This window comes from Acipenser ruthenus, chromosome 37 (genome assembly GCF_902713425.1).
Source record: "Acipenser ruthenus chromosome 37, fAciRut3.2 maternal haplotype, whole genome shotgun sequence".
Taxonomy (NCBI): domain Eukaryota; kingdom Metazoa; phylum Chordata; class Actinopteri; order Acipenseriformes; family Acipenseridae; genus Acipenser; species Acipenser ruthenus.
Genome location: NC_081225.1, coordinates 5,405,150 through 5,428,647, shown reverse-complemented (window position 1 = coordinate 5,428,647; position 23,498 = coordinate 5,405,150). Strand labels below are relative to the sequence as shown.

The 23,498-nt window shown below is 41.8% G+C and overlaps 2 protein-coding genes across 5 annotated transcripts in view; both read left to right on the top strand.

The window, feature by feature from the left end:
• The window catches only part of LOC131706727 (cytosolic purine 5'-nucleotidase-like), a 79,950-nt gene extending 74,568 nt beyond the window's left edge, over positions 1 to 5,382 (top strand). For all 4 annotated transcript variants that reach the window (XM_059008368.1, XM_059008369.1, XM_059008367.1 and 1 more), the window contains 4 exons: positions 242 to 302; positions 779 to 955; positions 2,448 to 2,540; positions 3,343 to 5,382. In XM_059008368.1, coding sequence (XP_058864351.1) covers positions 242 to 302; positions 779 to 955; positions 2,448 to 2,540; positions 3,343 to 3,378 — 367 coding nt within the window. In that variant the 3' untranslated portion in view covers positions 3,379 to 5,382. The remainder of the gene's footprint in view (positions 1 to 241; positions 303 to 778; positions 956 to 2,447; positions 2,541 to 3,342) is intronic.
• A 6,241-nt stretch (positions 5,383 to 11,623) lies between these two features.
• On the top strand, positions 11,624 to 21,548 carry LOC131696474 (transmembrane emp24 domain-containing protein 4-like). Its single transcript, XM_059008548.1, has 5 exons — positions 11,624 to 11,922; positions 14,511 to 14,611; positions 17,315 to 17,440; positions 18,447 to 18,593; positions 18,824 to 21,548. Exons 1-5 carry the CDS (start codon positions 11,787 to 11,789, stop codon positions 18,971 to 18,973), a joined length of 660 nt encoding a protein of 219 aa, XP_058864531.1. The 5' UTR covers positions 11,624 to 11,786; the 3' UTR covers positions 18,974 to 21,548.
• Positions 21,549 to 23,498: the final 1,950 nt, after the last annotated feature.

Here is a 23,498-nt window from a genome sequence, read left to right as displayed (position 1 = left end):
GTGTGCAGGCGTGGTTGTGTGTGTCTGTGTGCAGGTGTGCAGGTGTGGTTGTGTGTGTGTGTGTGTTTGTGTGCAGGTGTGCAGGTGTGGTTGTGTGTGTGTGTGTGTGTCTGTGTGCAGGCGTGGTTGTGTGTGTGTGTGTGTGTCTGTGTGCAGGTGTGCAGGTGTGGTTGTGTGTGTTTGTGTGTGCAGGTGTGCAGGTGTGGTTGTGTGTTGCTGACCCTCTCACTGTGTTGTTTAGACACCTGGACAGTGGCAGCACAGAGTGCCCTGATATCAGTGCCATCCGGACTCGGATCAAAGTAAGACTTCAGAATTCTTTCTTTCTTAGTATCCCCCTGGAGATCCATATCTCCAGCAATAATATTATTATTATTATTATTATTATTATTATTTATTTATTTATTAGCAGACACCCTTATCCAGGGCGACTTACAATTGTTACAAGATATCACATTATTTTTACATACAATTAACCATTTATACAGTTGGGTTTTTACTAGAGCACCTTGCTCTAGTAAAGTACCTTGCTCAAGGGTACAGCAGCAGTGCCTCCCACCTGGGATTGAACCCACGACCCTCCGGTCAAGAGTCCAGAGCCCTAACCACTACTCCACACTGCTGCCCTCAAAGTATAAATTACTTTGTTAATGTCATGACATTTTTAGAAATAATTTACTTTCAAGACCCAAAATGAAGTCTGAGGAGTTTATTTAGAGAATGTAGCCCTGGATCTCTCAGTCATGCTCTCTGTCATTGTGTGTGTCTGTCTGTGCAGAGTGTGACCCATGAGATGGACATGTGCTACGGGAAGATGGGCAGCCTGCTTCGCTGTGGCTCACGGCAGACTCTCTTCTCCAGCCAGCTGATGCGCTACGCTGATCTGTATGCATCCTCCTGCCTCAACCTGCTGTACTACCCCTTCAGCTACCTGTTCAGAGCGCCGCCAGTGCTGGTGAGCCCCCAGCCATAGTGCCAGCCACAGCACTGACGCTTTGCAATGGGACTTCAGTGTGTAGGCTTGCTCCAGGTTTTGAGGAAATTACTTTTAAAAACGGATCCATTACAGTTACATGTTACCTGAACAAAATTGTAACTAGTTACAGTAATTTATTTCTTTGAAAAAATGCAACTAGTTACAGTTACAAATAGTTACTTCTCAGGCACAGTTATAATTTTACAGAGATGTTTTTTTTTCGCTTTGGTCAGGCTGCAGCTCGAAATATTCTTTGAAAATCTAGCTATTGATGCCATTTTCTAGCCAGATGATATGAAAAGTGCGTTCATGTGCATGAGAGGTTTGACTTGCACTACGAAGCGCTTTCTGACTTCCACGTTATGCATTAGCTGCAGTATTTGAAAATGCAACGAAAAGCAACTACAATATTTTTTCTTGCAAAATGTAATCTGCTCCCACATTTCATTACCTGTCTGAAAAAGGAACCATAACAGATTACAGTAACGAGTCACTCACCAACACGGCTTGCTCCTTGTCAACGTTTATTTTTCAGGGGCTCACAAAAAAACCCTGTCCAGTATGTAACTGGAGTTCTTGATTGGAACACCTCGAAACCTGTACATTATAAACAGGTCTGCAGATCTGCTACTTTCATCTCATAATCCGTTTCTGACCAGTTGTGCCACATGCTGGCTCTGAGTGGGGCGGAGAAATGCAAAGCCAGCAATAGGAACGCGTCAGAAATGACTGGCACCCGTTTCATGTGCTGTAACTGTCCTTAATTTGGTTATCTCTGCATTTGGTCAGCTGCAAAATAAAAACATTTCATTATGTTTTTTGAACCCAAGTGATTTATTACAGGATTTTGTGAATCCCTGAAAAAAAAGAAGCAGCAAGCCTAGGTATGTGTAATGATGGGAATCAGTGGAATCAACCTGACAATGAGACGATCCTTAATGACAGAGTATTGATTCATTGTCCATTTATTTTAGTTTTTCAGTGTGAATGTCACAGGTTATTCTTTGTGACTAAAATATTGGATTGTTTTTTTAAATGTAATGTTTTATACAGAAAGTTCATCCATTAATTAATTATATTATTCATGCGCCTGGTGTCACAAGTAATTAACATATTCTCTAGCAATCATTAGGTAAACATTGTATGGTGGTTTATTTCAGTTTGTTTGTATTACATTTGGAAATAATGTCATTTGTGATCACCAGCAAGTGTTTGTACAGCCAGATCTTTGGTGTGACACTGGGTATTCTGTAACTGGCAATTCAGTATTTTATAAAGAGGTGAGGCATTGAATGGGTTAGCCATGTTCTTGATGCTGAAGCATTAGGATCCTTTTAGATGTGTCAGCTCAGTAACCTGTTGTCCTTATCGTGTGTTTAAGCTGAGTGATCTATGTAGGGGTAGGGGTCGCTACTTCAGTCTCAGCAGGGATCACTACCTCAGTCTGCTAAACTGTATTCTGTGTTTCCAGATGCCACATGAATCCACTGTAGACCACTACCAGCTGGACATGAGCGTGTTGGACTTAGCGCTAGCCAATCGAGTGCATCGACTCAGCACGAAGGTAAAACTACAAAAAACCAGTCCATTAGACAAGACTTCCATAGACAGTAAAGAGATCAGTCAGTATTGAAGGCACATTTTACTACTCATCTTCTAGCCTGAAGAGACATAACTGATACATAATTAAAAGCAAATTCATTTGGGCAAGAAATTCAATTTGATAATATTGGCAAACAGACTTGTCCAATTAAAAATATTTGAAAAATCTACAGAAAGTGTGCTTTCTCCAATGCATTATTGCTTGCTGCCCAGATTAAAACACTGTTGATGATCAAGCCCCGCCCACTTCCCTCCATGCATAAGGAATAATCAAGTAGCTGCCTGGTACACAGGGCCAGCTTTAGTAAACACAAGCCAAAGCGAGTACTGGCCAAGTGTAATCATTCCCAAGGTAACCAGGTGATGCAACTCCAGTTAATCACTCCTGTAGAGGATAGTAAAGTTGTGGATTAGTAAGAGCCACTACTACAGTATAAAGCAGTGCGTTTGTTAAATTAAATCTAAATGTATCACTACTGAGTGTTTTATAGTTGTGGGTGGTATATTTACTCGTGGGATTTTTGCTGTTGCTGTGTAATGAATGAGTGGCTATCTGTGCTTCGATAGGCTTGAAGGACCTGCAGCGTTGGTAATCAAGCCCCAGGTAGGAGCGCAGTTCTGTGCACACTGCAAGGGGTACGGAGGTGGGAGTGGATATTCTGATAGCTAGACCTCTGTTCTGGGCACCGATTGACAATCTTTTTATTCACCCCCCAAAAGAACAAAAAACATCCAAAACATTCTTGGTTCATTTTCTCTACCAGAAAGAAGACGAGGAAAGCAAGGAAGAAAATAAGTGATGCCTTGACGTTTCCATGGCAACACAGCTTTACCGGACATTGATGTTGACACCAATACAGAAATGCAGCAGGGGTGTGACCCTGTTATCAGATTGGGTTCATCAAAGCTGTCTGGCAGGCAGATACTGCCCTCACAGCTCGGCAGGTTGTATAATGATGGTGAAGCTGGGTTACACATATTGATATATTTGTGATCAATAACTAATTGGAGAATAACAACTGTGAAGTTAGGCGTTTTCAATGAGAGATGCTTCCAAGTCTGGGACTGTTGAATGGGTTTCCTTGCTCTATGTTAATGAAATAACAGAAGTCTAGCTCTTCTCAGCCCACTGATTCTATTTTCAGTGCAAGTTTGAGTTTACAGTTGAGATGTGGTTTGAAGCAACTCTCTTTTCCAGTGCAGTCAAGGGCTTGCACTATAAAGCACTTTCCATTGCACTTCTCCTCTACACTGCAGTCTGATAGAAAACTAACCTGCCTATAGATACATCGCAAAGGGTTACACTGGAGGGGTTTTTTGAACTGTGTATAAATATCTTAGAATACAATTGGCATCTGCTGATCAAATACATGTATAAATAGGCAACTAAAAGACCACCGGATTACTGATGATTCGATCATTGTTTTCTTTACATTCATATAAATAAGAAGAATGGAAGCATGCATTAGCTAGACCCCTGGGTGATGCAGATTTCAATTAATGGTCTAACACTGCGTGCTCTGCGAAGAAGGGTTTTTAACATCTTATTTCGTTTGTTTTGAATTCATGGAACAGGTTTTCATTGTTTAAAGGTATTCTCGTGGTGTTGCTTAACTTTTTAGCTTTTTTTTGATTTTTTGATTTCTCTTGATGTGCTTGATTATATATATATAACGTTTTAATGTTGCTAAGGAGATTCAGAATCTCTGTGGTGGTTGAATTAAAATGTGAATCTCATAAAGAATCAGAAGAGGAGAAATATAACTTTTTCAATGTATTTGTTTCAATGATAGTGCAGGGATTAAACACTTTAATACATGTATGTATTCCTTTTTTAAATACAGTTTTAACTGCAGCTTTCTGGTACCTACACTTCCTCTGCTGTAGGTCATGGAAGTTAATCTGACCTGCAGCACAGGAAGTTATTAGGTTCCAGGAAGCAACACCAACTTTATAGTGTACCGGTAAATCGTAGAATTTGCCAATATTCAAACCGTAATATATATAATATAAAGTGGTGGGCAAAGAAGCCTCAGTCTGTTGATATACACTGGATACATTGCGATTGTGTTGAAAATAAATTTGCAACAAGGGTTCACAAAAGGTAGCAACAGTATTCTACAGCATGGTACAGGGTAATAACCAAGGCTTTCCTTTCTAACCTCAATAAAATAACAGCACATCACTGGGGAGCATGGGCTTTATTTTCACTTTGACTCAGGTGAGCCTACATCCTGCCTGTTCACTTCCTGTGTTACAGGTATTAGGACCCTGTCTGAGTCTCTCATTCACATTCCGTACACAGGGAGCAATGTGGTGCCAGGAGTGGGTCCTAATACCTGTGACACAGGAAGCGAATTGGGGAAGAAACCATGTTCTCCCATTTACAACAGTCCAACTGATGTCTTTGAAAAAGATTTCTGTGCTGCTCTGAAACGTTATTTTTGGTTTTGTTTCTGATTCTTTGAGAGTCACTTAGTTCTGGATGAATAACAGTCCTGCTCAATTCTGCACTGGGTTTCTGAATGTCTTTTTTTATCATCTCTACAGTGTTAGTGTGTTCAAGCAGGCTTGTTTATGGTTTAATTGTTTTTATAAAGACCAAGTGTTCATTTTTAAAGATATTAGTATTTGATATATATATATATATATATATATATATAGTAAAAAACATTTTATGAAGCTGTATAATCTGTGTTATGATTGTATCCCAGTTCTTTTTTGGATTTGTTTTTTGTCCCCCACATAACATTTGTTCTAAGTTTTACTTTGTATAACTATTAAAAAAAAAACAAAAAAAAACACCTCCCTATTGTAATAAGTCGTCTTATTTCTGCATGTTGTTTCGCTGGCTAGTTGGATGTCCCTGGCTCAAGGACGTGTGCAGCTGCAACATGCATATTTACCCTTATATAAGTGTCCCATAGTAAAAGTGTAACTAGGCATAGTGAAAGCATGGTAAAGCATATATAAGCATGGTAAAGAATACAGTGGTATGGTAAACTATAGTAAATGCATAGTATAACCATTGGAAAACTGCAAAACTACAGTGCAAATGTACCATGGTAATCTTGTAAAAGGGTAATCACTTCACACCCTCCCCTACTATATGCTGCTGAAGCATATGAAGGCTGTTCCTCTCACTTTACAGTTTGGGAAAGTGGTAAATATGGTACTAATCAAGTTGAGGGTTTTAACAAGAACCAAGATCCTGTGTTAAAGGAGATTCCTCCCCACACACTTCTACCGCCCCACCGGTTGGCTTGAACAATGCAAGTCAGCATAACGCTCACCATGACATCTCCATACACGTCTATGCCGCCACCTCGGATGTTCTCTGGCCCACAGACGAAGCCGATTTCATCTCTCAGCTGTCAACATGTTACCCCTGAACGGCCTCCGAGCATGCAAAACATTTTCATGCAGACGGCGAGCTACAGTCATTCTGCTGATACGCGGGTTATTTCTTCCTGGAATTTCTCGTGCTGTAGTCACTGCAGTCTGAAAACAATTACGCAGATGGATCTGTCGGATGTGACGGTCCTGGGCCAGTGTGGTGACACTATGCCTTCCAGGACGTGGCCTGTCCCTCACAGAGCTAGTTTCCTGGTTTCTCTGGACTAGTCTGCTGATTGTTGAAGCAGAATATCTCATTCTCTGGGCAACTTCTCTCACAGACAGGCCGCCTTTAATCATGCCGATAGCAACCAGGAGATCTTCATTACTCAAGCGGGGCATGGTCGTATCTTTTGCTGTTCTTACGTTAATTTACAACATGTATTTTCAAATGGCTATTTATACAGATTCTTAAATCAATTCATTTTGGCAATTTTAACTCAACTCAAATACCAAACACTGAGCACCTAGCATTTTTATGAAATCACATGACTTAAGCTCAGTATTTTGTTATTCCAAGGAACAATACTACTCAGACAATCAACAAACCTAAACAAACCTAAATCTGCTCACTATTTAAAATGTAAATAGCATTATGTATGTGCCCAATGAGTTATTCATGTAACACTTAGACGGTTGTGTTTTCATTGTGCATCAGTATATTTAGTTAGTAGTTCTCATTCCCAGGGTTAACTTCTCTTTCACAAGATTCCCTGGTAAGTTTCACTACTGCCCAGTTAAGGTAAGTATAGTACTGCCAGGAACTTTCATTGTCCAGTGCTTTTCCCTTCTCAGGGTTTTGGTGCCACCTGCTGACCAATATTAGATGTACAGTCTTTTAATGAAAGGAAAGTTCTCACACGGTTTCCTTGTTGTCTTTTCTTACTGTCCATTTTTCCTTGTTAAACAGGCATGAATAACAACGTGCTTAACAGTATTTGTTTTTCAAGTATTGTAACCAAAGCCAAGTATATAAAATACTTGACCTTAAGTCCACATGTTTTCCCGACTGAAAAGTATGTAGAACAGACAGACATCAATGAAAACGGCAATATCAAATCTTCGTCTCACAGACCAACTTTCACTGCAGGTTCGCTGTAGTAGAATCCAGCATTGCCATAATCTTAAATACACACATTCAGATTTGATTTGAGGAACATTCAAACTAACTTTTCACTATTAGTATCCGTGATCTGCTCACGCTGTCCCGCTCTGCCTGGAAATAGGCTCCGTTTTGCTCTTCCGATTCTGATTTTCGAGTGCCACACAGACACATAATCCACAAATCTGTTTGCAATCCACACACCGCCATCATCACTATACTACACCACTTCACTTCCTATAACCCCCACAATTCCCACCGTACCTGATCATGTGATTCCTAAAAATCATTTTTTTTTTAATTATTTATTTATTGCATTTAATAGTGCTTTTTATACAAAAATATCGCAAGGCACTGTACAGTGCATAGCAGAACAAAAAAGAAAACCACAATACATTTGTATAGCATGGCACACATACAACTGCCACAGTCAGACCATTTAAATAACATATTTAAATAACAGTATACACATAATAGAAAAGCAGCCATTTTAAAGTTACATTAAAACCCATTAAGATAAGAAAGCCATTTTATAAAAGTGCGTTTTTAGTCTTGACATGAAAACTGTAACGGTCCCAGCTTCCCTGACAAACGAAGGCAGAGCATTCCATAATTTAGGAGCTCTACAAAAAAAAGCCCTACCTCCCGTGTTGCTTTTGTTGACCCTGGGAATAACCAGCAGCCCCGCATCCTGTGATCTCAGAGTGAGGTTTGGAAGATACAGGACCAGTAACTCCTGCAAATAACTAGGTGCTAATCCATTCAGGGCCTTGTAAGTTAACAAAATCTTAAAATCAATTCTATACTGCACAGGGAGCCAGTGTATAGAGGCCAAAACAGAGGTAATATGTTCACTTTTCCTGGTTTTAGTCAGAATTCTAGCGGCGGTATTCTGAACAAGCTGCAAACAGGATACCACATGTTTTAGGATACCAGAAAAAAAGTGCATTACAATAATCATTTACAATAACAATAAAGTTTGACTATATTTCTCAAAATGGTAAAAATATACTTTAGTAACTTCCCTAACATGATGCATGGAGTGTGATCTGGCTTAGACTGTTTCTCCTCAGCGCTCTGTGGCGACCCCTACAGCTTGAGGGCGATGATTTGCTGGGCTGGTCTTTGTCTCCAGAGGCCGGTAGCCTGCAGACATCCGCTGTCAAGTTCCTCGGTGTAAAGAGACGCCGATTGGCTCGTGGGATTGGAGGACGCCCCCTGAGCCCCGGGGCCCTGAGCTGTGTGGGGAATCGCTGCGGTAAAGGAGGAAAATAATAATGATAATAATAATTGGGCATTCCAAATTGGAGAAAATCAGGGGTAAAAATAATTGGAGATTAAATTATAATTGGTCTAAAAAAAAAAAAAGAAAGCGGTTAAACATGTTCGAGCAACAATTTCAAAAGGGCATTTCTTTTTTTAAATGTTGCTTTTGTAATACTTTAATAACATAATACCCAAGATCATTGTCTACATTGGTTCATTCATTCCTTGACAGGCTATAACTGTACCAGGACAGTGATGCGCTGCAGATAGATTTTTCTTTCTAATCACTGGCTTGTTTTCTTTCGTGAGCAACACTCCTCATCACATTACCAACTGCACTTTAGAGCCATAAACCCTGGAACACACGACCAGGCCCAGCCGACCAATGTGACCATTTCCTAAATTATAAATTTAGAGGTGGGGAGAATGGCAGCAGAAGAGACTAATACAGACATGTAACAGCACGGAGGCTGAGCACACACTGGCGACCCCATACGCCACAAACCAGCGTCTGAACCACTATGCACATGAGCCAGGCTTGTCTGCATTCATTCTTTTCGAGCTTTAGCCTCATCTCATCTCTACGACAGGGGACAGAATTCATAACCACAATGCATTTCACTACACTGCCGGTTACACATGCAGCAAGTTTCCAGCATTTATATCTAGTACCAAGGTAAGTTAGAAGGTCTGTTGTGTTTCCACAGCTATTCCAAAGCAGTGTCATTATTGTTATGTTTAAGAACAGTAACATCACATGCTTTGTAATGTCTGTTTAAGTATTTGGAGATAACACAATACTTATGTCATGCATCTAACATTCAGGTATCAAATGTGCAGTTTTGAAAGAAACACAGATTATAGCAACATTTCATTTAAGAGAGTATTTGGTATTGTTCAATGTTAAAAATATCTCTTACTTTCAGGTAGTTTCGCACTTCCTAGTTCTGGAGAGTCCCCAGACCTTTAACACCATCTTTGCTGTCATTAGCAGCTGCTTCCCCTGTCGATTGACATGCGTTGCAGCTAGGGGAGAGAGCTAGGGGGCAAATAAATTGCGTGTTTGCAATAAGCTGTAATTGCTTTGAATTCAGCAGCTGTGTCTAAAAAGTAACATGTGCTTATGCTATTGTAAAATGCCCAGGACTTCAGAAGTACAAGACTACCTGAAAGTAGGAGCTATTTTAACCCTTGAACAGTAGCAAATACACTTTAATACACCTGTGGAAGGGTGGTGGGTAGTTCACTGACACACAGGAGACACACAGGTAATTGGGAACACCGCACAGGTGCCCAGTTTTATTATGGGAAGGTGATTTCTTTTCAGCCTGCAGAGGGCGCTGTTGTCTGTGGTCTGCCTTACCAGCGATGGTACAGACAGCGCCACAACTATACCGGGAGCAGTACAGAGTACAGGTGCTCAAACACAAGAATAATCCAAAGGCGAAAGGAACAGGGAAAATAAAGCACAATAAACCAAACTACAAAATAAAAGGTGCTGCACTCGGCAGCTTTCCCCAACCGTCGCTACCCGCACGGTCCGGGTCTCCGTCCTACGCTCACGGTTCCCTCAGCGTGCTATACAAATAATTATCGGGGCTGCCCAAGGTTCTCCCCGCTACCGATAATTATTTTTCTTTTCTTTTTCTTTTCTTTTCGTTGGGATTTCCGTCCTCGCAGTTCTCGATCCTGGACCAGAGCTTCCGTACGTGTGTGATCTAGCACGTCCAGAATGTCACTGTGCACGTGTAATCTAGCACGTCCAGAATGTCACTGTGCACGTGTGATCTAGGACGTCCAGAATGTCACTGTGCACGTGTGATCTAGCACGTCCAGAATGTCACTGTGCGAGTGTGATCTAGCACGTCCAGAATGTCACTGTGTGCATGTGATCTAGCACATCCAGAATGTCACTGTGTGCATGTGATCTAGCACATCCAGAATGTCACTGTGTGCATGTGATCTAGGACGTCCAGAATGTCACTGTGCACGTGTGATCTAGCAGGGTCCAGAATGTCACTGTGTGCATGTGATCTAGCACATCCAGAATGTCACTGTGCACGTGTGATCTAGGACGTCCAGAATGTCACTGTGCACGTGTGATCTAGGACGTCCAGAATGTCACTGTGCACGTGTGATCTAGCACGTCCAGAATGTCACTGTGCACATGTGATCTAGCGTGTCCAGAATGTCACTGTGTGCGTGTGATCTAGCGTGTCCAGAATGTCACTGTGCACATGTGATCTAGCGTGTCCAGAATGTCACTGTGCACATGTGATCTAGCGTGTCCAGAATGTCTAGCTATGAAATATGCTAGGGAAGCAGAATTCGATGGCTGTTCACACTGTGTCAAAATTTCCTACCTTAGCTATGAAAGGGAAGGGACATTTGTAATATTCTATTGTATAGTTTCATGTCCTAATAAAAATTTGATAAATAAATAAATAAATAAATAAAAAAAATACAAAAAACATAGCCATAGCATTAAACAGAAAGTGCACCAACCTTCAATCGAAAATGCAAAACACAGACATCTCAAATTTAGCTTTTCGGCTTTTTGTAGCCTTCAGGATATATTTTATTGGTTAGGTAGTCACGGATAACTGAAACCTTTGCAGCCATGATCACACTGAATAATTAGACTGAAACAAATTCTGGTAACAGTAGAAGCAAAAAGATCTCTCCTGAGCTGCAAGGGAATAAAAGCTTTGGGCATGCGCAGAGCACAAGGTAGGAAACGTTGACAGGGTAGGAAAAATGACGTTCCATCTGTAAGAAATTAAAGTTACTTTCACCTCTGGCTGGGTGCCATATAATCCAGCATGGTCGAGAATGGTGATGTTTACAGAGGCGCTCTGAACAGGTGTGTCTGAGGAGGCGCCTGAAGGTGGTCAGGGTCTGAGCAGTCCTGATATCCCTGGGTAGGTCGTTCCACCAAATATCGGCACATATAACTGTAAATGTAATCTAAAGAAGAAACACTACGAGCGAATTCAGGATCCAGGAACGTTAACTCTTTCAGTCGTGAATGCCTTTTGTCGCGCTGAAGAAGGAATTCCTTTGAGTACACATGAGAACAGGACAAAACATTATTATTATTATTTTTTTTACATGTATGTCTACACTAGGGACATAAAGTCGCGTGAGGTTCCAGCGTGATTTGTATGTTAGAACTAATTAGAACTGAAATGGTTAATCATGATCTCTCATCAAAGGTTAATCGTGATCCCTTATCAAAGCGCATACGTGTTTTTATGAGACCATAATCCATACTGGAGTCAGCGCGCATGCTCAGGCAAGCGCTCGTCTTCTTGATACCACGCATGCTCAGTGCCCGCTCCTTGCCCAGGACGCACTGAGGCTCTTGTTGCTGGAAATTCACATTCACAGCGGATCACTCCTAGTCAGTCCCTGCTTTCAAATTTCTTAGCAGTGCAGTCAAGGATGTACCTTTACCCACAAATTGTCTTTATCGCCTTGCTCTCCAGCCTGAGTTTAACCCGGGCCTTGTATTTCCACATCGGGGAGACGGAGAAAAAATGCTTTATAGAGGAGATTCCTGACGAAACGATGGTTATCGGTGAGTGTTGTGTCAGAGGGCGACACGTCCATTATTTATCCGTGCATACCCTTCGTGGCCTATTGTACTGTGTACTGTACCTGCCTGCGCCGTTTCTATGGGTAAGCATAGCAACGCAAAAACACACATTTCACTTTGTTACTTGATAACTCCTATGAATGATTTGTATGTACCATACTCATTTTACCGTATCGCGTTATATAGTATGCGCAAGTTGTTAGTGATAGTATATTATGTTAGTTTTGAATTGATTACGTTGCACTGATGTTGCCCAGACAATTCACTGCACTGTGAGTTATGGAGAAAGCAACGTGTAATTTACAACCCTTAAATGTGACCATATGGTAAAAGTTCATTATTGCATTCATGTGTTTGTGGTGTTAATGGTTTTAACAAATACATGTTAGACAAACCTTACTTACTGTACCATTAAACTGTTTCTGTGTATGACTATATGTCTCCAGTTATGCATAAATAGTAGCCCTTTTGTGTGATTATTTTATAATGTTTGCATACTGCACACAATCTAAAAAACAAAATAAACAGGTACAGGGTTTGACAAAGATAGAAGCACCTGCAATTAGCTAGCAGTGTCAAAGGGTGCAGCACCGCAGGAAGTGGAGGTGTCAAAGGGTGTAGCACCGCAGGAAGTGGAGGTGTCAAAGGGTGTAGCACTAAAGGAAGTGGAGGTGTCAAAGGGTGTAGTACAGCAGGAAGTGGAGGTGTCAATGAGTGTAGCACCGCAGGAAGTGGAGGTGTCAAAGGGTGTAGCACCGCAGGAAGTGGAGGTGTCAAAGGGTGCAGCACCGCAGGAAGTGGAGGTGTCAAAGGGTGTAGCACTAAAGGAAGTGGAGGTGTCAAAGGGTGTAGTACAGCAGGAAGTGGAGGTGTCAATGAGTGTAGCACCGCAGGAAGTGGAGGTGTCAAAGGGTGTAGCACCGCAGGAAGTGGAGGTGTCAATGAGTGTAGCACCGCAGGAAGTGGAGGTGTCAAAGGGTGTAGCACCGCAGGAAGTGGAGGTGTCAAAGGGTGTAGTACCGTAGGAAGTGGAGGTGTCAAAGGGTGTAGCACCGCAGGAAGTGGAGGTGTCAAAGGGTGCAGCACCGCAGGAAGTGGAGGTGTCAAAGGGTGTAGCACTGCAGGAAGTGGAGGTGTCAAAGGGTGCAGCACTAAAGGAAGTGGAGGTGTCAAAGGGTGTAGCACTAAAGGAAGTGGAGGTGTCAAAGGGTGCAGCACCGCAGGAAGTGGAGGTGTCAAAGGGTGTAGCACCGCAGGAAGTGGAGGTGTCAAAGGGTGTAGCACTAAAGGAAGTGGAGGTGTCAAAGGGTGTAGCACTAAAGGAAGTGGAGGTGTCAAAGGGTGTAGCACCGCAGGAAGTGGAGGTGTCAAAGGGTGTAGCACTAAAGGAAGTGGAGGTGTCAAAGGGTGTAGTACCGTAGGAAGTGGAGGTGTCAAAGGGTGTAGCACCGCAGGAAGTGGAGGTGTCAAAGGGTGTAGCACTAAAGGAAGTGGAGGTGTCAAAGGGTGTAGTACCGTAGGAAGTGGAGGTGTCAAAGGGTGTAGCACCGCAGGAAGTGGAGGTGTCAAAGGGTGCAGCACTGCAGGAAGTGGAGGTGTCAAAGGGTGTAGCACCGCAGGAAGTGGAGGTGTCAAAGGGTGTAGCACCGCAGGAAGTGGAGGTGTCAAAGGGTGCAGCACTGCAGGAAGTGGAGGTGTCAAAGGGTGTAGCACCGCAGGAAGTGGAGGTGTCAAAGGGTGCAGCACCGCAGGAAGTGGAGGTGTCAAAGGGTGCAGCACCGCAGGAAGTGGAGGTGTCAAAGGGTGTAGCACCGCAGGAAGTGGAGGTGTCAAAGGGTGTAGTATAGCAGGAAGTGGAGGTGTCAAAGGGTGTAGCACCGCAGGAAGTGGAGGTGTCAAAGGGTGTAGTACAGCAGGAAGTGGAGGTGTCAAAGGGTGTAGCACCGCAGGAAGTGGAGGTGTCAAAGGGTGTAGCACCGCAGGAAGTGGAGGTGTCAAAGGGTGTAGCACCGCAGGAAGTGGAGGTGTCAAAGGGTGTAGTATAGCAGGAAGTGGAGGTGTCAAAGGGTGTAGCACCGCAGGAAGTGGAGGTGTCAAAGGGTGTAGCACCGCAGGAAGTGGAGGTGTCAAAGGGTGTAGTATAGCAGGAAGTGGAGGTGTCAAAGGGTGTAGCACCGCAGGAAGTGGAGGTGTCAAAGGGTGTAGTACCATAGGAAGTGGAGGTGTCAAAGGGTGTAGCACCGCAGGAAGTGGAGGTGTCAAAGGGTGTAGCACCGCAGGAAGTGGAGGTGGCAGCCTGCTGCATGTTTACATTCCTGTTCACGAGGGATACCTGATAATTCAGTGATTCATTATGCCAATTTTTATTTTGGAATAGGGATCTGCTGCAAAGCCAGATGGATCATGAAACATTAGTAATTTGAACAGTCTTGCATGTGGAAGCAATCATTTGGAATAGCCTATTTACACAAACGTGCATTCTAAACATTGCATGTCTTTCTGTATGTCCCCTTATGTGTTAGAATTGTACTTTCAGTTGAATGAATATCCTTGTATTATGTGTGTTGCAGGTAAATACCGCACTCAGCTCTGGGATAAACAGACTGCAGCCTTTCTGCCATCGACACCTGGCCTAGGGATGCACGTGGAAGTCAAGGATCCTGACACCAAGGTGAGACAGGACCAAAAGTAGTGCAGAGCCATATGCACCAAATTAATACATGTTATAGTTGGCATGAATTTTGTATGTTTTGCCTTTTAAAGATCATGAATAATTTGATCTTATTACACACCATACTTTGTTGTCCCTTGTCATATTCTGTATTGTGACCAGCATGTTGTAATACAGGTATCGTATTGTATCACTCATAGTTTGTGCAGCCTCGTTTTGGCATGGTGCTCCATTATGTAATACCTACTAAAAGTGTCACATATTCTGATACCCATCACAGTGATCTTGCAGACTCCCTGTTAGGGAAGCAGTTAGAAAGCAGCAAGTGGAGTATGATGTCAAGGGAGGGCACTTCTGTCAATTCGTTATAAGGCCCTTGTTTATGTCTTGTGTTGATACTAAATTAGACAGCATAAGGTGATTATTGACCGTGAAAGTGTGTTTGCATGGTTTCCATGTTTACAGCTCATGTGCCGGCTTGAACACCTCACAAAGATAGGAAAACAAAAAAAACTACAAAGTAATTTTGCTTAGAGATGTGTCTGTTCTCTTGTTTATAATCATTTACACAGGTATTGAGAGATTAGTGCCAGTATATTTCCTCTTGTGTATTGTGGTTTTTAAAACAGCACACACACAGGGGTTCCCCGAGTGGCTCATCCAGTTAAAACGCTGCCGCTGGGAGTGCAGGATGAGTCATACAGCTTGGACGGCATCAGTTCATGTCCAGGCTGTGCAAAGAGGCCAAACTTTGCTGGGGACTCCGAAGGGGGTATCGTATTGGCTCTGACGCTCCCAGGGTGGGGATGGGGGACCTGCAGGGACTTATTCAACTCCTCACACAACAGCGAACCCTACTGGCCAGACACCGAGCACATTCAGAGTGGTTAAAAAGCAGGGCTGATCTCTGTCTTCCGGGATCGGTAGCCCGCCCATCTCTACTCTCAATTGCTCGGCGTAAAAGCGTTTTTTTTACGCCTCAGAACGTCCCACTGTGTGGGGACTCGCTGCAGTGAGGAGAAAAAGCATAATTGAACATTTAAAATTGGGGGAAAAGTAATAATTGGTCACTCTGAAAAAAAACAAAAAACAGCACACATACACAAGTTCAGGGATGGAAATAAGACTCTTATTGCATAGCAGTTTTACCCGTTCCAGGTTTTTATGTGCTCGATTAGCCCCAAACTTACAGTAAAACCAGGAATGGATCCAACTGCAACTTTCCATCCCTGAAGTTAATGGGTCTCAATTCAGAGCTGGAATTCTGCAATTTCAAGCTCTCATACAGCTAGACATACCTCACTTTGATAGTTGCACAAGAATGTGTCCACATATACATGAACAGCATGTTAAATACAAATTGAAAAATGATCTATTGTAAAACCGGAATTAACTGGTCACAAACAAGGCTGCAGCTGGTCTCTTCAAACCACACTGGTAAGGGCATTTCACTGCTTAGTTGAACCTGTTTTACTGGTTACTTTGAATGCAGCATTTTGAAATCCAAGCTAAAATAAAAAAAAAATAGATTTTTTGTCTGTAATGAAATTGTATATTGTAACTGCAGCTGTCGCCAAAGTTAGTCCCTTGTTAAAGTTTAGCACAGTGTTTTAGCAATAGTTTACCATGCTTTGTCATATATTTGTATGTGCTTTTCCATACCTGTGGACTTTCCAGTGCTTAAAGTACCTATGTTTTGCCATGCTTTCACTATGCTTTTATAAGGGGTGTTACATCAGAACATTTTTCTGGTTAAATAGTTTTCATAACATATCTGCAGAGATCTAGAAAAGACCTAAGTGACACTGAATGTGTATCTGTGCGTATGTAACCCATCCTGCCCCCACTTAGATTTGCATTCAGTTCCAAGCAGCTGGTATCAGTGACGTATTTTGAGTGTTTAGTGTTTCCAAGTAAGTTTCCAGTTTATATTTCAGTGGCAGTTATTGTATTGCCTCCAGTATTCTTGTGTTTCTGAGAGTGGCAGTTGTTAGTGTCTGTAGAGGTAGTGGCAGTCACATGATACTCAGGCCAGCACAGAATAGAGCACATAGCATTGAGTTGTTTGGTACCAGGTTTCGAAACCAGGGGTGTTAGATTCCCTTTCATTTCCTAAATGTTTCAACTTTAAGATAAAACGTTTAAATGTTTTAACTTTACCATATTGGGAATTTTTGTAACCAATCAGAAAAAGCCATGATGAAAGATGGATTAGAGTGCTGATACTTTTATGATGCTCTCCAACTTACTGTGGACATGGAAAAGACTTGCAGTGTCTCACCCTGCTCTATAAACACTACAGCTGACGTCTTTAAATAACATGGATAACTTTCACAATGTTATAACGTTTAGCAACAATTCGAAACCTTTAACACTTGGAAAACATTTACAGATTTTTCACCCAATGTCAAACCGCACTCAAAACTGTGAGACCCAAGCACACGTATTTCACGTGTGTCACATTTCAACATGTGCGTGCTTCATTTGGGGTTCTTTATTTATTTATTTATTTATTTATTTATTTAAACCATCAGCCATTCATTAAACGTTGAAACAAAATTCAGAAACTCAACTCTGCATGTTATTTATTTGCGTTGTTCTTATTGCAACCCTTTATTTTAGTGCATTCTGTAATATAATTGGGAGTGCAGTTTTATTTGTAGAAGTGGAGCATAATGAAATGCTCTTTGTTGCATTGTGCAGGTGGTCCTGTCCAGACAGTATGGCGCAGAGGGGCGCTTCACCTTCACGTCGCACACCCCTGGAGAACACCAGATCTGCCTGCACTCCAACTCCTCCAAGATGGCACTCTTTACTGGGGGGAAGCTAGTGAGTCCGGTCAATGGCAAAGCACAACCCAAAAGATACTTTTGAAATTGAGTTTCCATAAATGAATAGTTGTTGCTGCACGGAATGTTTGCATTCAGAATGTAGAATAGAATTTGTTTCTTTGATCTGCATGAATGGTCAAATCTCCCCCCCCCCCCCCCCCCCATTCCAAATAGAAATGTGTGTAACGCAACCCATGTGTGTATATTCTCACAAGTACCCAGGTTTACTGTATATTCTCACATGTAGGCACAACGCTTACAGTATTCCTGTTACGCTTTTTTTTTTTCCTGATGAAAATGGAAAATGTAGTTTGGTTTCATATTGGCTAATGTGCCTGTGTCCGGCTGCATGGCTAGTGCAAATGCTTGTTGCTAAGATGTTTATATATACAATAGCATTGTAAGTTGTGAAACTATGATATAGGGCAGTGGTGCACAACTCTGGCCCTCGAGATCCAATCCAGTCCAGGTTTTTTTACTCCAAGCAGGTTCTAATGTAGTTAATTGAAGCTGTTAAGTCCCTATTATAAGAAACCGCATGCTGGAAATATTGCACAAAAAATGTATTTAATTTATTTTTATTATTAACCAGGACAGGACTATAAAATGCAAAATCTCATATACAAAATCATCCTACAGTTGTATGCTGCCATCTAGCAGCTGAAAACTACATGGATATATTTAAAAGGCAACCTAGTACCTTTTTAATGTTGATTTTGTAATTTTAGTAAATTATATACAATTCTTTATTTGCAAAATATAATTGTTTGTATCTACAAGACACTTGTATATAAAGCTATAAAAGGATAGCTCCTACAGTGCTTATAACGTTATATATGCAGCACTGGAGACAAAAGTCCTCTCTATGTATCCTTTGTGCAGGGATAGCGCAAGCACTAGCAATGTCAGCTTGCACACATTACCCATAGCATACCTAGGTATCAGGAGCAGTCCAGTCTTCATGCCCATAGCACTAAAAAGATGTCTCCAATCTCCTGCCCCAGAGAGTTCACCTGGATATCCAGGTGGGTGAGCACACCAACAACTACCCAGAGATCGCAGCCAAGGACAAGCTGACCGAGCTGCAGCTGCGTGTGAGACAGCTCCTGGACCAGGTGGAGCAGATCCAGAAAGAGCAGAACTACCAGCGGGTAAGACGCTGTGCTGAATCCTCCACACTGGGGCTGGGGATCAGGGGTAAATACCACAAGAGAAGACCTAGCACTGGACTCTCCGAACCAGGGCGGGGGGGCGTAGCTATCAGGGGTAGGGGTCGGGGGTGAACTACCACAAGAGAACACTTATGAATTATATAATAAGGGAAACAATTCAGAAAACCCAATTACTTGTTATTAAACCCGATCCCCCTATGTGTCCCCAGTACCGTGAGGAGCGTTTCCGCATGACCAGCGAGAGCACCAACCAGCGGGTACTGTGGTGGTCCATCACCCAGACCGTCATCCTCCTCATCACCGGCATCTGGCAGATGAGACACCTCAAGAGATTCTTCGAGGCCAAGAAACTGGTGTAACCTGCAAACGGGATGAGGAAGAGGGCAGAGATATGCAGAAGTGTCAGATTTCACACAGGAAATATTGTCTTTCTAAAGAATTGTAGGGTTGAGCTGAGTAACAATTCTCTGGTAAGGTACACAGTGTTACCTTAAAAGGGGAGTTGATTTTAGCCTCAGTATCTTAATTTGGGTTTGGCATTTGGATCAACATTTGTTTATTTATTTATTTATTTTATATACAAAAGACCACTTTTACCCTGTTTTACCTTTTGAGTGCTCTGTCAGTCTGGCCCCTGGCGGATACAGCAGCGATCTGTTCAGATATGTGTAACTGGAGCAGCTGAATTATCCTACTTTTGGATATCCCAGCTTCTGGTTGTTTCTAATGCATTCACAGTGACAGTGTTCAAGATCACTGAAGCTATGTAGGTTAACTAAAATGCCTGTGAAGTAACTCATTGAGAATGATGCACTCACACCTGGTATTGGTCCGGACTGGTCAGTGCAAGAAGTCTAAGCCCCTAGAAGATTTGAAATACCAGGTTTCAGTGGCTGCCATTTGGATACAGCACTGCCCTGTATTATTATTATTATTATTATTATTTATTTCTTAGCAGACGCCCTTATCCAGGGCGACTTACAATGGTTACAAGATATCACATTATTTTTACATACAATTACCCATTTATACAGTTGGGTTTTTTACTGGAGCAATCTAGGTAAAGTACCTTGCTCAAGGGTACAGCAGCAGTGTCCCCACCGGGGATTGAACCCACGACCCTCCGGTCAAGAGTCCAGAGCCCTAACCACTACTCCACACTGCTGTATGAGTTTGTTCACAATTTTGTATATCTTTGTGGATTTAAAAAAAAGTCTGTTTGCTGCCCAGGGACAGTCATGCACTAATGCTTTGTTCTAAACTGTGAAAATACTGAGCAGTACAGCCTGTATCTTTCACACATAATACTGTGGGTGTGTTAAGAATTCTTCCGCTTGCTTATCACAATGGAATCTGCTGCGTAGCTCTGAGTAGCTCAGGGGGAGTGGATCTGAGCATGTGGTCTCTTTCCCTGAGCTGCTCAGAGCCACTCACCTACTTAACACACCCACTGTCAGTATATATATGGGCAGATAAATGAAAAATGGGACAAGATTAAAACTGGGGGTGGGATTGTGGTAATACAAGATGAAATCGTTCCTGGGGGTGGGATTGTAGTCATGTTTTTTTTTTTTTTTTATATACCACTGTTTGTTTGTTGTGGGAAGGGTGTCATTGAAGTTGATCTTTACCTGTGGCCTGTAGCAGATTTCCCAGTGCTGTTTATGATCTATTGCTCTAATATTGAGATCATTTGTGCCCCATACTGTGCTTTAGATGCTTTCAGATCGCTACTGCTGTGGAGTGCTACCTGTACAGTGTCTTTGATATTAATTTTGTCCTTTTAGCTTTATGTGCTCTGTACCAATATTATGCTCTATAAAATACCCTGCTGTGATATACTATAGAGCAGATGGAGCCAACAGAGTTGACAGCTGGCTTTCTGGAATGAGGAAATGGAAGACAAACCCTGGGCCCTCGGCATTTAATAACAGATGCAGTTACAGAAAAAATGACAAAACATAATCTTGGAGAAAAAGCCAGTAAATGGGACACAATGAATAATTACAATTAATGTACAATGGGAAGGAAGAAGAAATTGAAGTAATTTCCCAATACTCAAACCCCAGCTCTGTTTAAGGGTAGGTAGGCTCCTACACAAGATAGCTCTTTAAATAAGCAGACTCTTCTAGACTAACCACATCAGAATGTGTTCAGTCCTCCATAGAAAATGGGTGACCCAATGAGAAATGAGAGAGTTTGTGGCACAGCTCATTACAAGAAGATTATACAGGAGAAAATGTTGTGAGGTTTTTCTTTTCCTTTTTTGGTGGATTCACATGCAGCTCCACCTCCCCTAATACCTCTCTTTGGAACAGTCTAGTTCAATGTGTATGAAATGTTGTTGTGTTGTTATTTGTTATGGATTATCCGTTTGTTAGGGTTGAACGGGTGCTGTAAGAAACTTACCACTGCTAAAAAGAAAAATATGTAATTTGTGTAAAATACTGTTTTCATCTGGGTGATGGTGGAACCAGGTTTTGGATTTCCAAGTTGAATATGTCTTTAAATGTGCTCTGCCTTTTAGTAATAATATTATTAATGAAATATAGCACCTTTAAACATAACTGCTCCCAAGGCATTTCAGCTGTGCACATAAGCAGGTATATTAAAATGTGATATATATTAACAAGTGAGTCTAGGTTTCCTGGATATTATTTGAAATACTACTGAGCTGCAAAAATATTTGGAATAGCCCACAGCCATGACCATCTTTTTTCTGTAATATTCAGAATAAAAGCATAATGCAGTTCACATGTGAATGTGGGGAGTGCAGTGATTGGAGCCCCTGTTGCGCTACTGCAACTGAAGGAGTTTGTGTTTGTTTTTCCTGCTCTCTTCTTGGGAGGAATCTCAGATCCATCAACACCCAGTTATCCCAAACCTTTCTATTTAATTTGTTTGTATTAGTAAATAAAGATAAGAATTGATTTATCGATGTGTTTACTGGATGTGTAACTTGCTTTTATATCCAGTCATCTATTCACATACAATACAATGGACCTTAATAAGATGCTGGTTATCATTTTCATTCATTCATAAAGCACTCGTCCATGTTTAAAGGGATTGTAGGAAACAAAATATTTCCACAAAATGTATCGGTTGTGCTCTTCTGTTTGTTATACAGGTCAGTAAAAGTACAGTGTTGAAAGAAACACATGTTATAGTAAATGTTTGTCTTTTAGTTTAAAACATGGTATCTGTTGCTACACTTCGGTTTGCAAGCTGTGCTTCTAGTTAGGGTTGCACTTGCTTGGTCATTTCACAGGAAGGGTGACCTCGTCCCCACCCCTTCAATGGCTTCTTTACATTTATTAAAGGACCAACAGGGACTGTAATTGTAACGGATATCCTGTGAATGACGCGTAGAAACTGAGAACTCTGTTTGACCTAGTGTAGTACCAGGTATCGGGGGTAGATGTAAGGGTAGTATGTAATTTGTAGGTGCAAACCCCCCATGCGTTATATGTAAAGAATGGTGTTCACCTGGCGTTCTGCACCCGCTGTCAAATTTGGACTTTGCCATCATTAATCCATTAAAATTATATTGAAATGCATTCATATGAAGAAAGCAGCATGGAATTGGATAGGATCTGGATGCTAAGCGGGCGCAAACATTATAATGTGATGTAAGGATTTTGCCTTGCACTTAAGTAATTGCTGACCCTCCAAATACTTTACACCTATTCTTACAAGGTGCAAACCTTTGTAGAAGTGAGTAATTGAGAACTGTATAAAAGCACACACCTGCGGAGACCTGTGATTGGCTTCAGGATGGCTGCTGTGGTACAATTCCTGATGCGACGACACTTGGCTCTTGTTGAGGAGAGGCAGGAACACTTTCGGAGGAGAAGGGCAAGATGAAGAAGACCTTGCATATTCAATCCCAGGGTCACTTTGTTTGGGATGCTGGAGGATGCGGTGCTAAAGCGCTATCGTCTCAATCCACTGGTCATCCTAAACATAAACCTAACCTGTTGCAGCAGCAAAGGTCATTCAAAATGATCTAGACAACATTCAGAACTGGGCAGACACATGGCAAATGACATTTAACAGAGAAAAGTGTAAAGTATTGCATGCAGGCAAAAAAATGTGCATTATAAATATCATATGGGAGATACTGAAATTGAAGAAGGGAACTATGAAAAACCTAGGAGTTTATGTTGACTCAGAAATGTCTTCATCTAGACAATGTGGGGAAGCTATAAAAAAGGCCAACAAGATGCTCGGATATATTGTGAGAAGTGTTGAATTTAAATCAAGGGAAGTAATGTTAAAACTTTACAATGCATTAGTAAGACCTCACCTAGAATATTGTGTTCAGTTCCGGTCACCTCGTTACAAAAAGGATATTGCTGCTCCAGAAAGAGTGCAAAGAAGAGCAACCAGAATTATCCCGGGTTTAAAAGGCATGTTGTATGCAGACTGGCTAAAAGAATTGAATCTATTCAGTCTTGAACAAAGAAGACTACGCGGCGATCTGATTCAAACATTCAAAATCCGAAAAGGTATAGACAATGTCGACCCAGGGGACTTTTTTGACCTGAAAAAAGAAACAAGGACCAGGGGTCACAAATGGAGATTAGATAAAGGGGCATTCAGAATATAAACTAGGAGGCACTTTTTTACACAGAGAATTGTGAGGGTCTGGAACCAACTCCCCAGTAATGTTGTTGAAGCTGACATCCTGGGATCCTTCAAGAAGCTGCTTGATGAGATTCAGGGATCAATAAGCTACTAACAACCAAACGAGCAAGATGGGCTGAATGGCCTCCTCTCGTTTGTAAACTTTCTTATGTTCTTAATAGCTGAATTGAGGATGAGCTAGACCCCAACGTCAATCTAGGGACCGCTATCCATGCACATATGAAAGTGCTGTGTTCT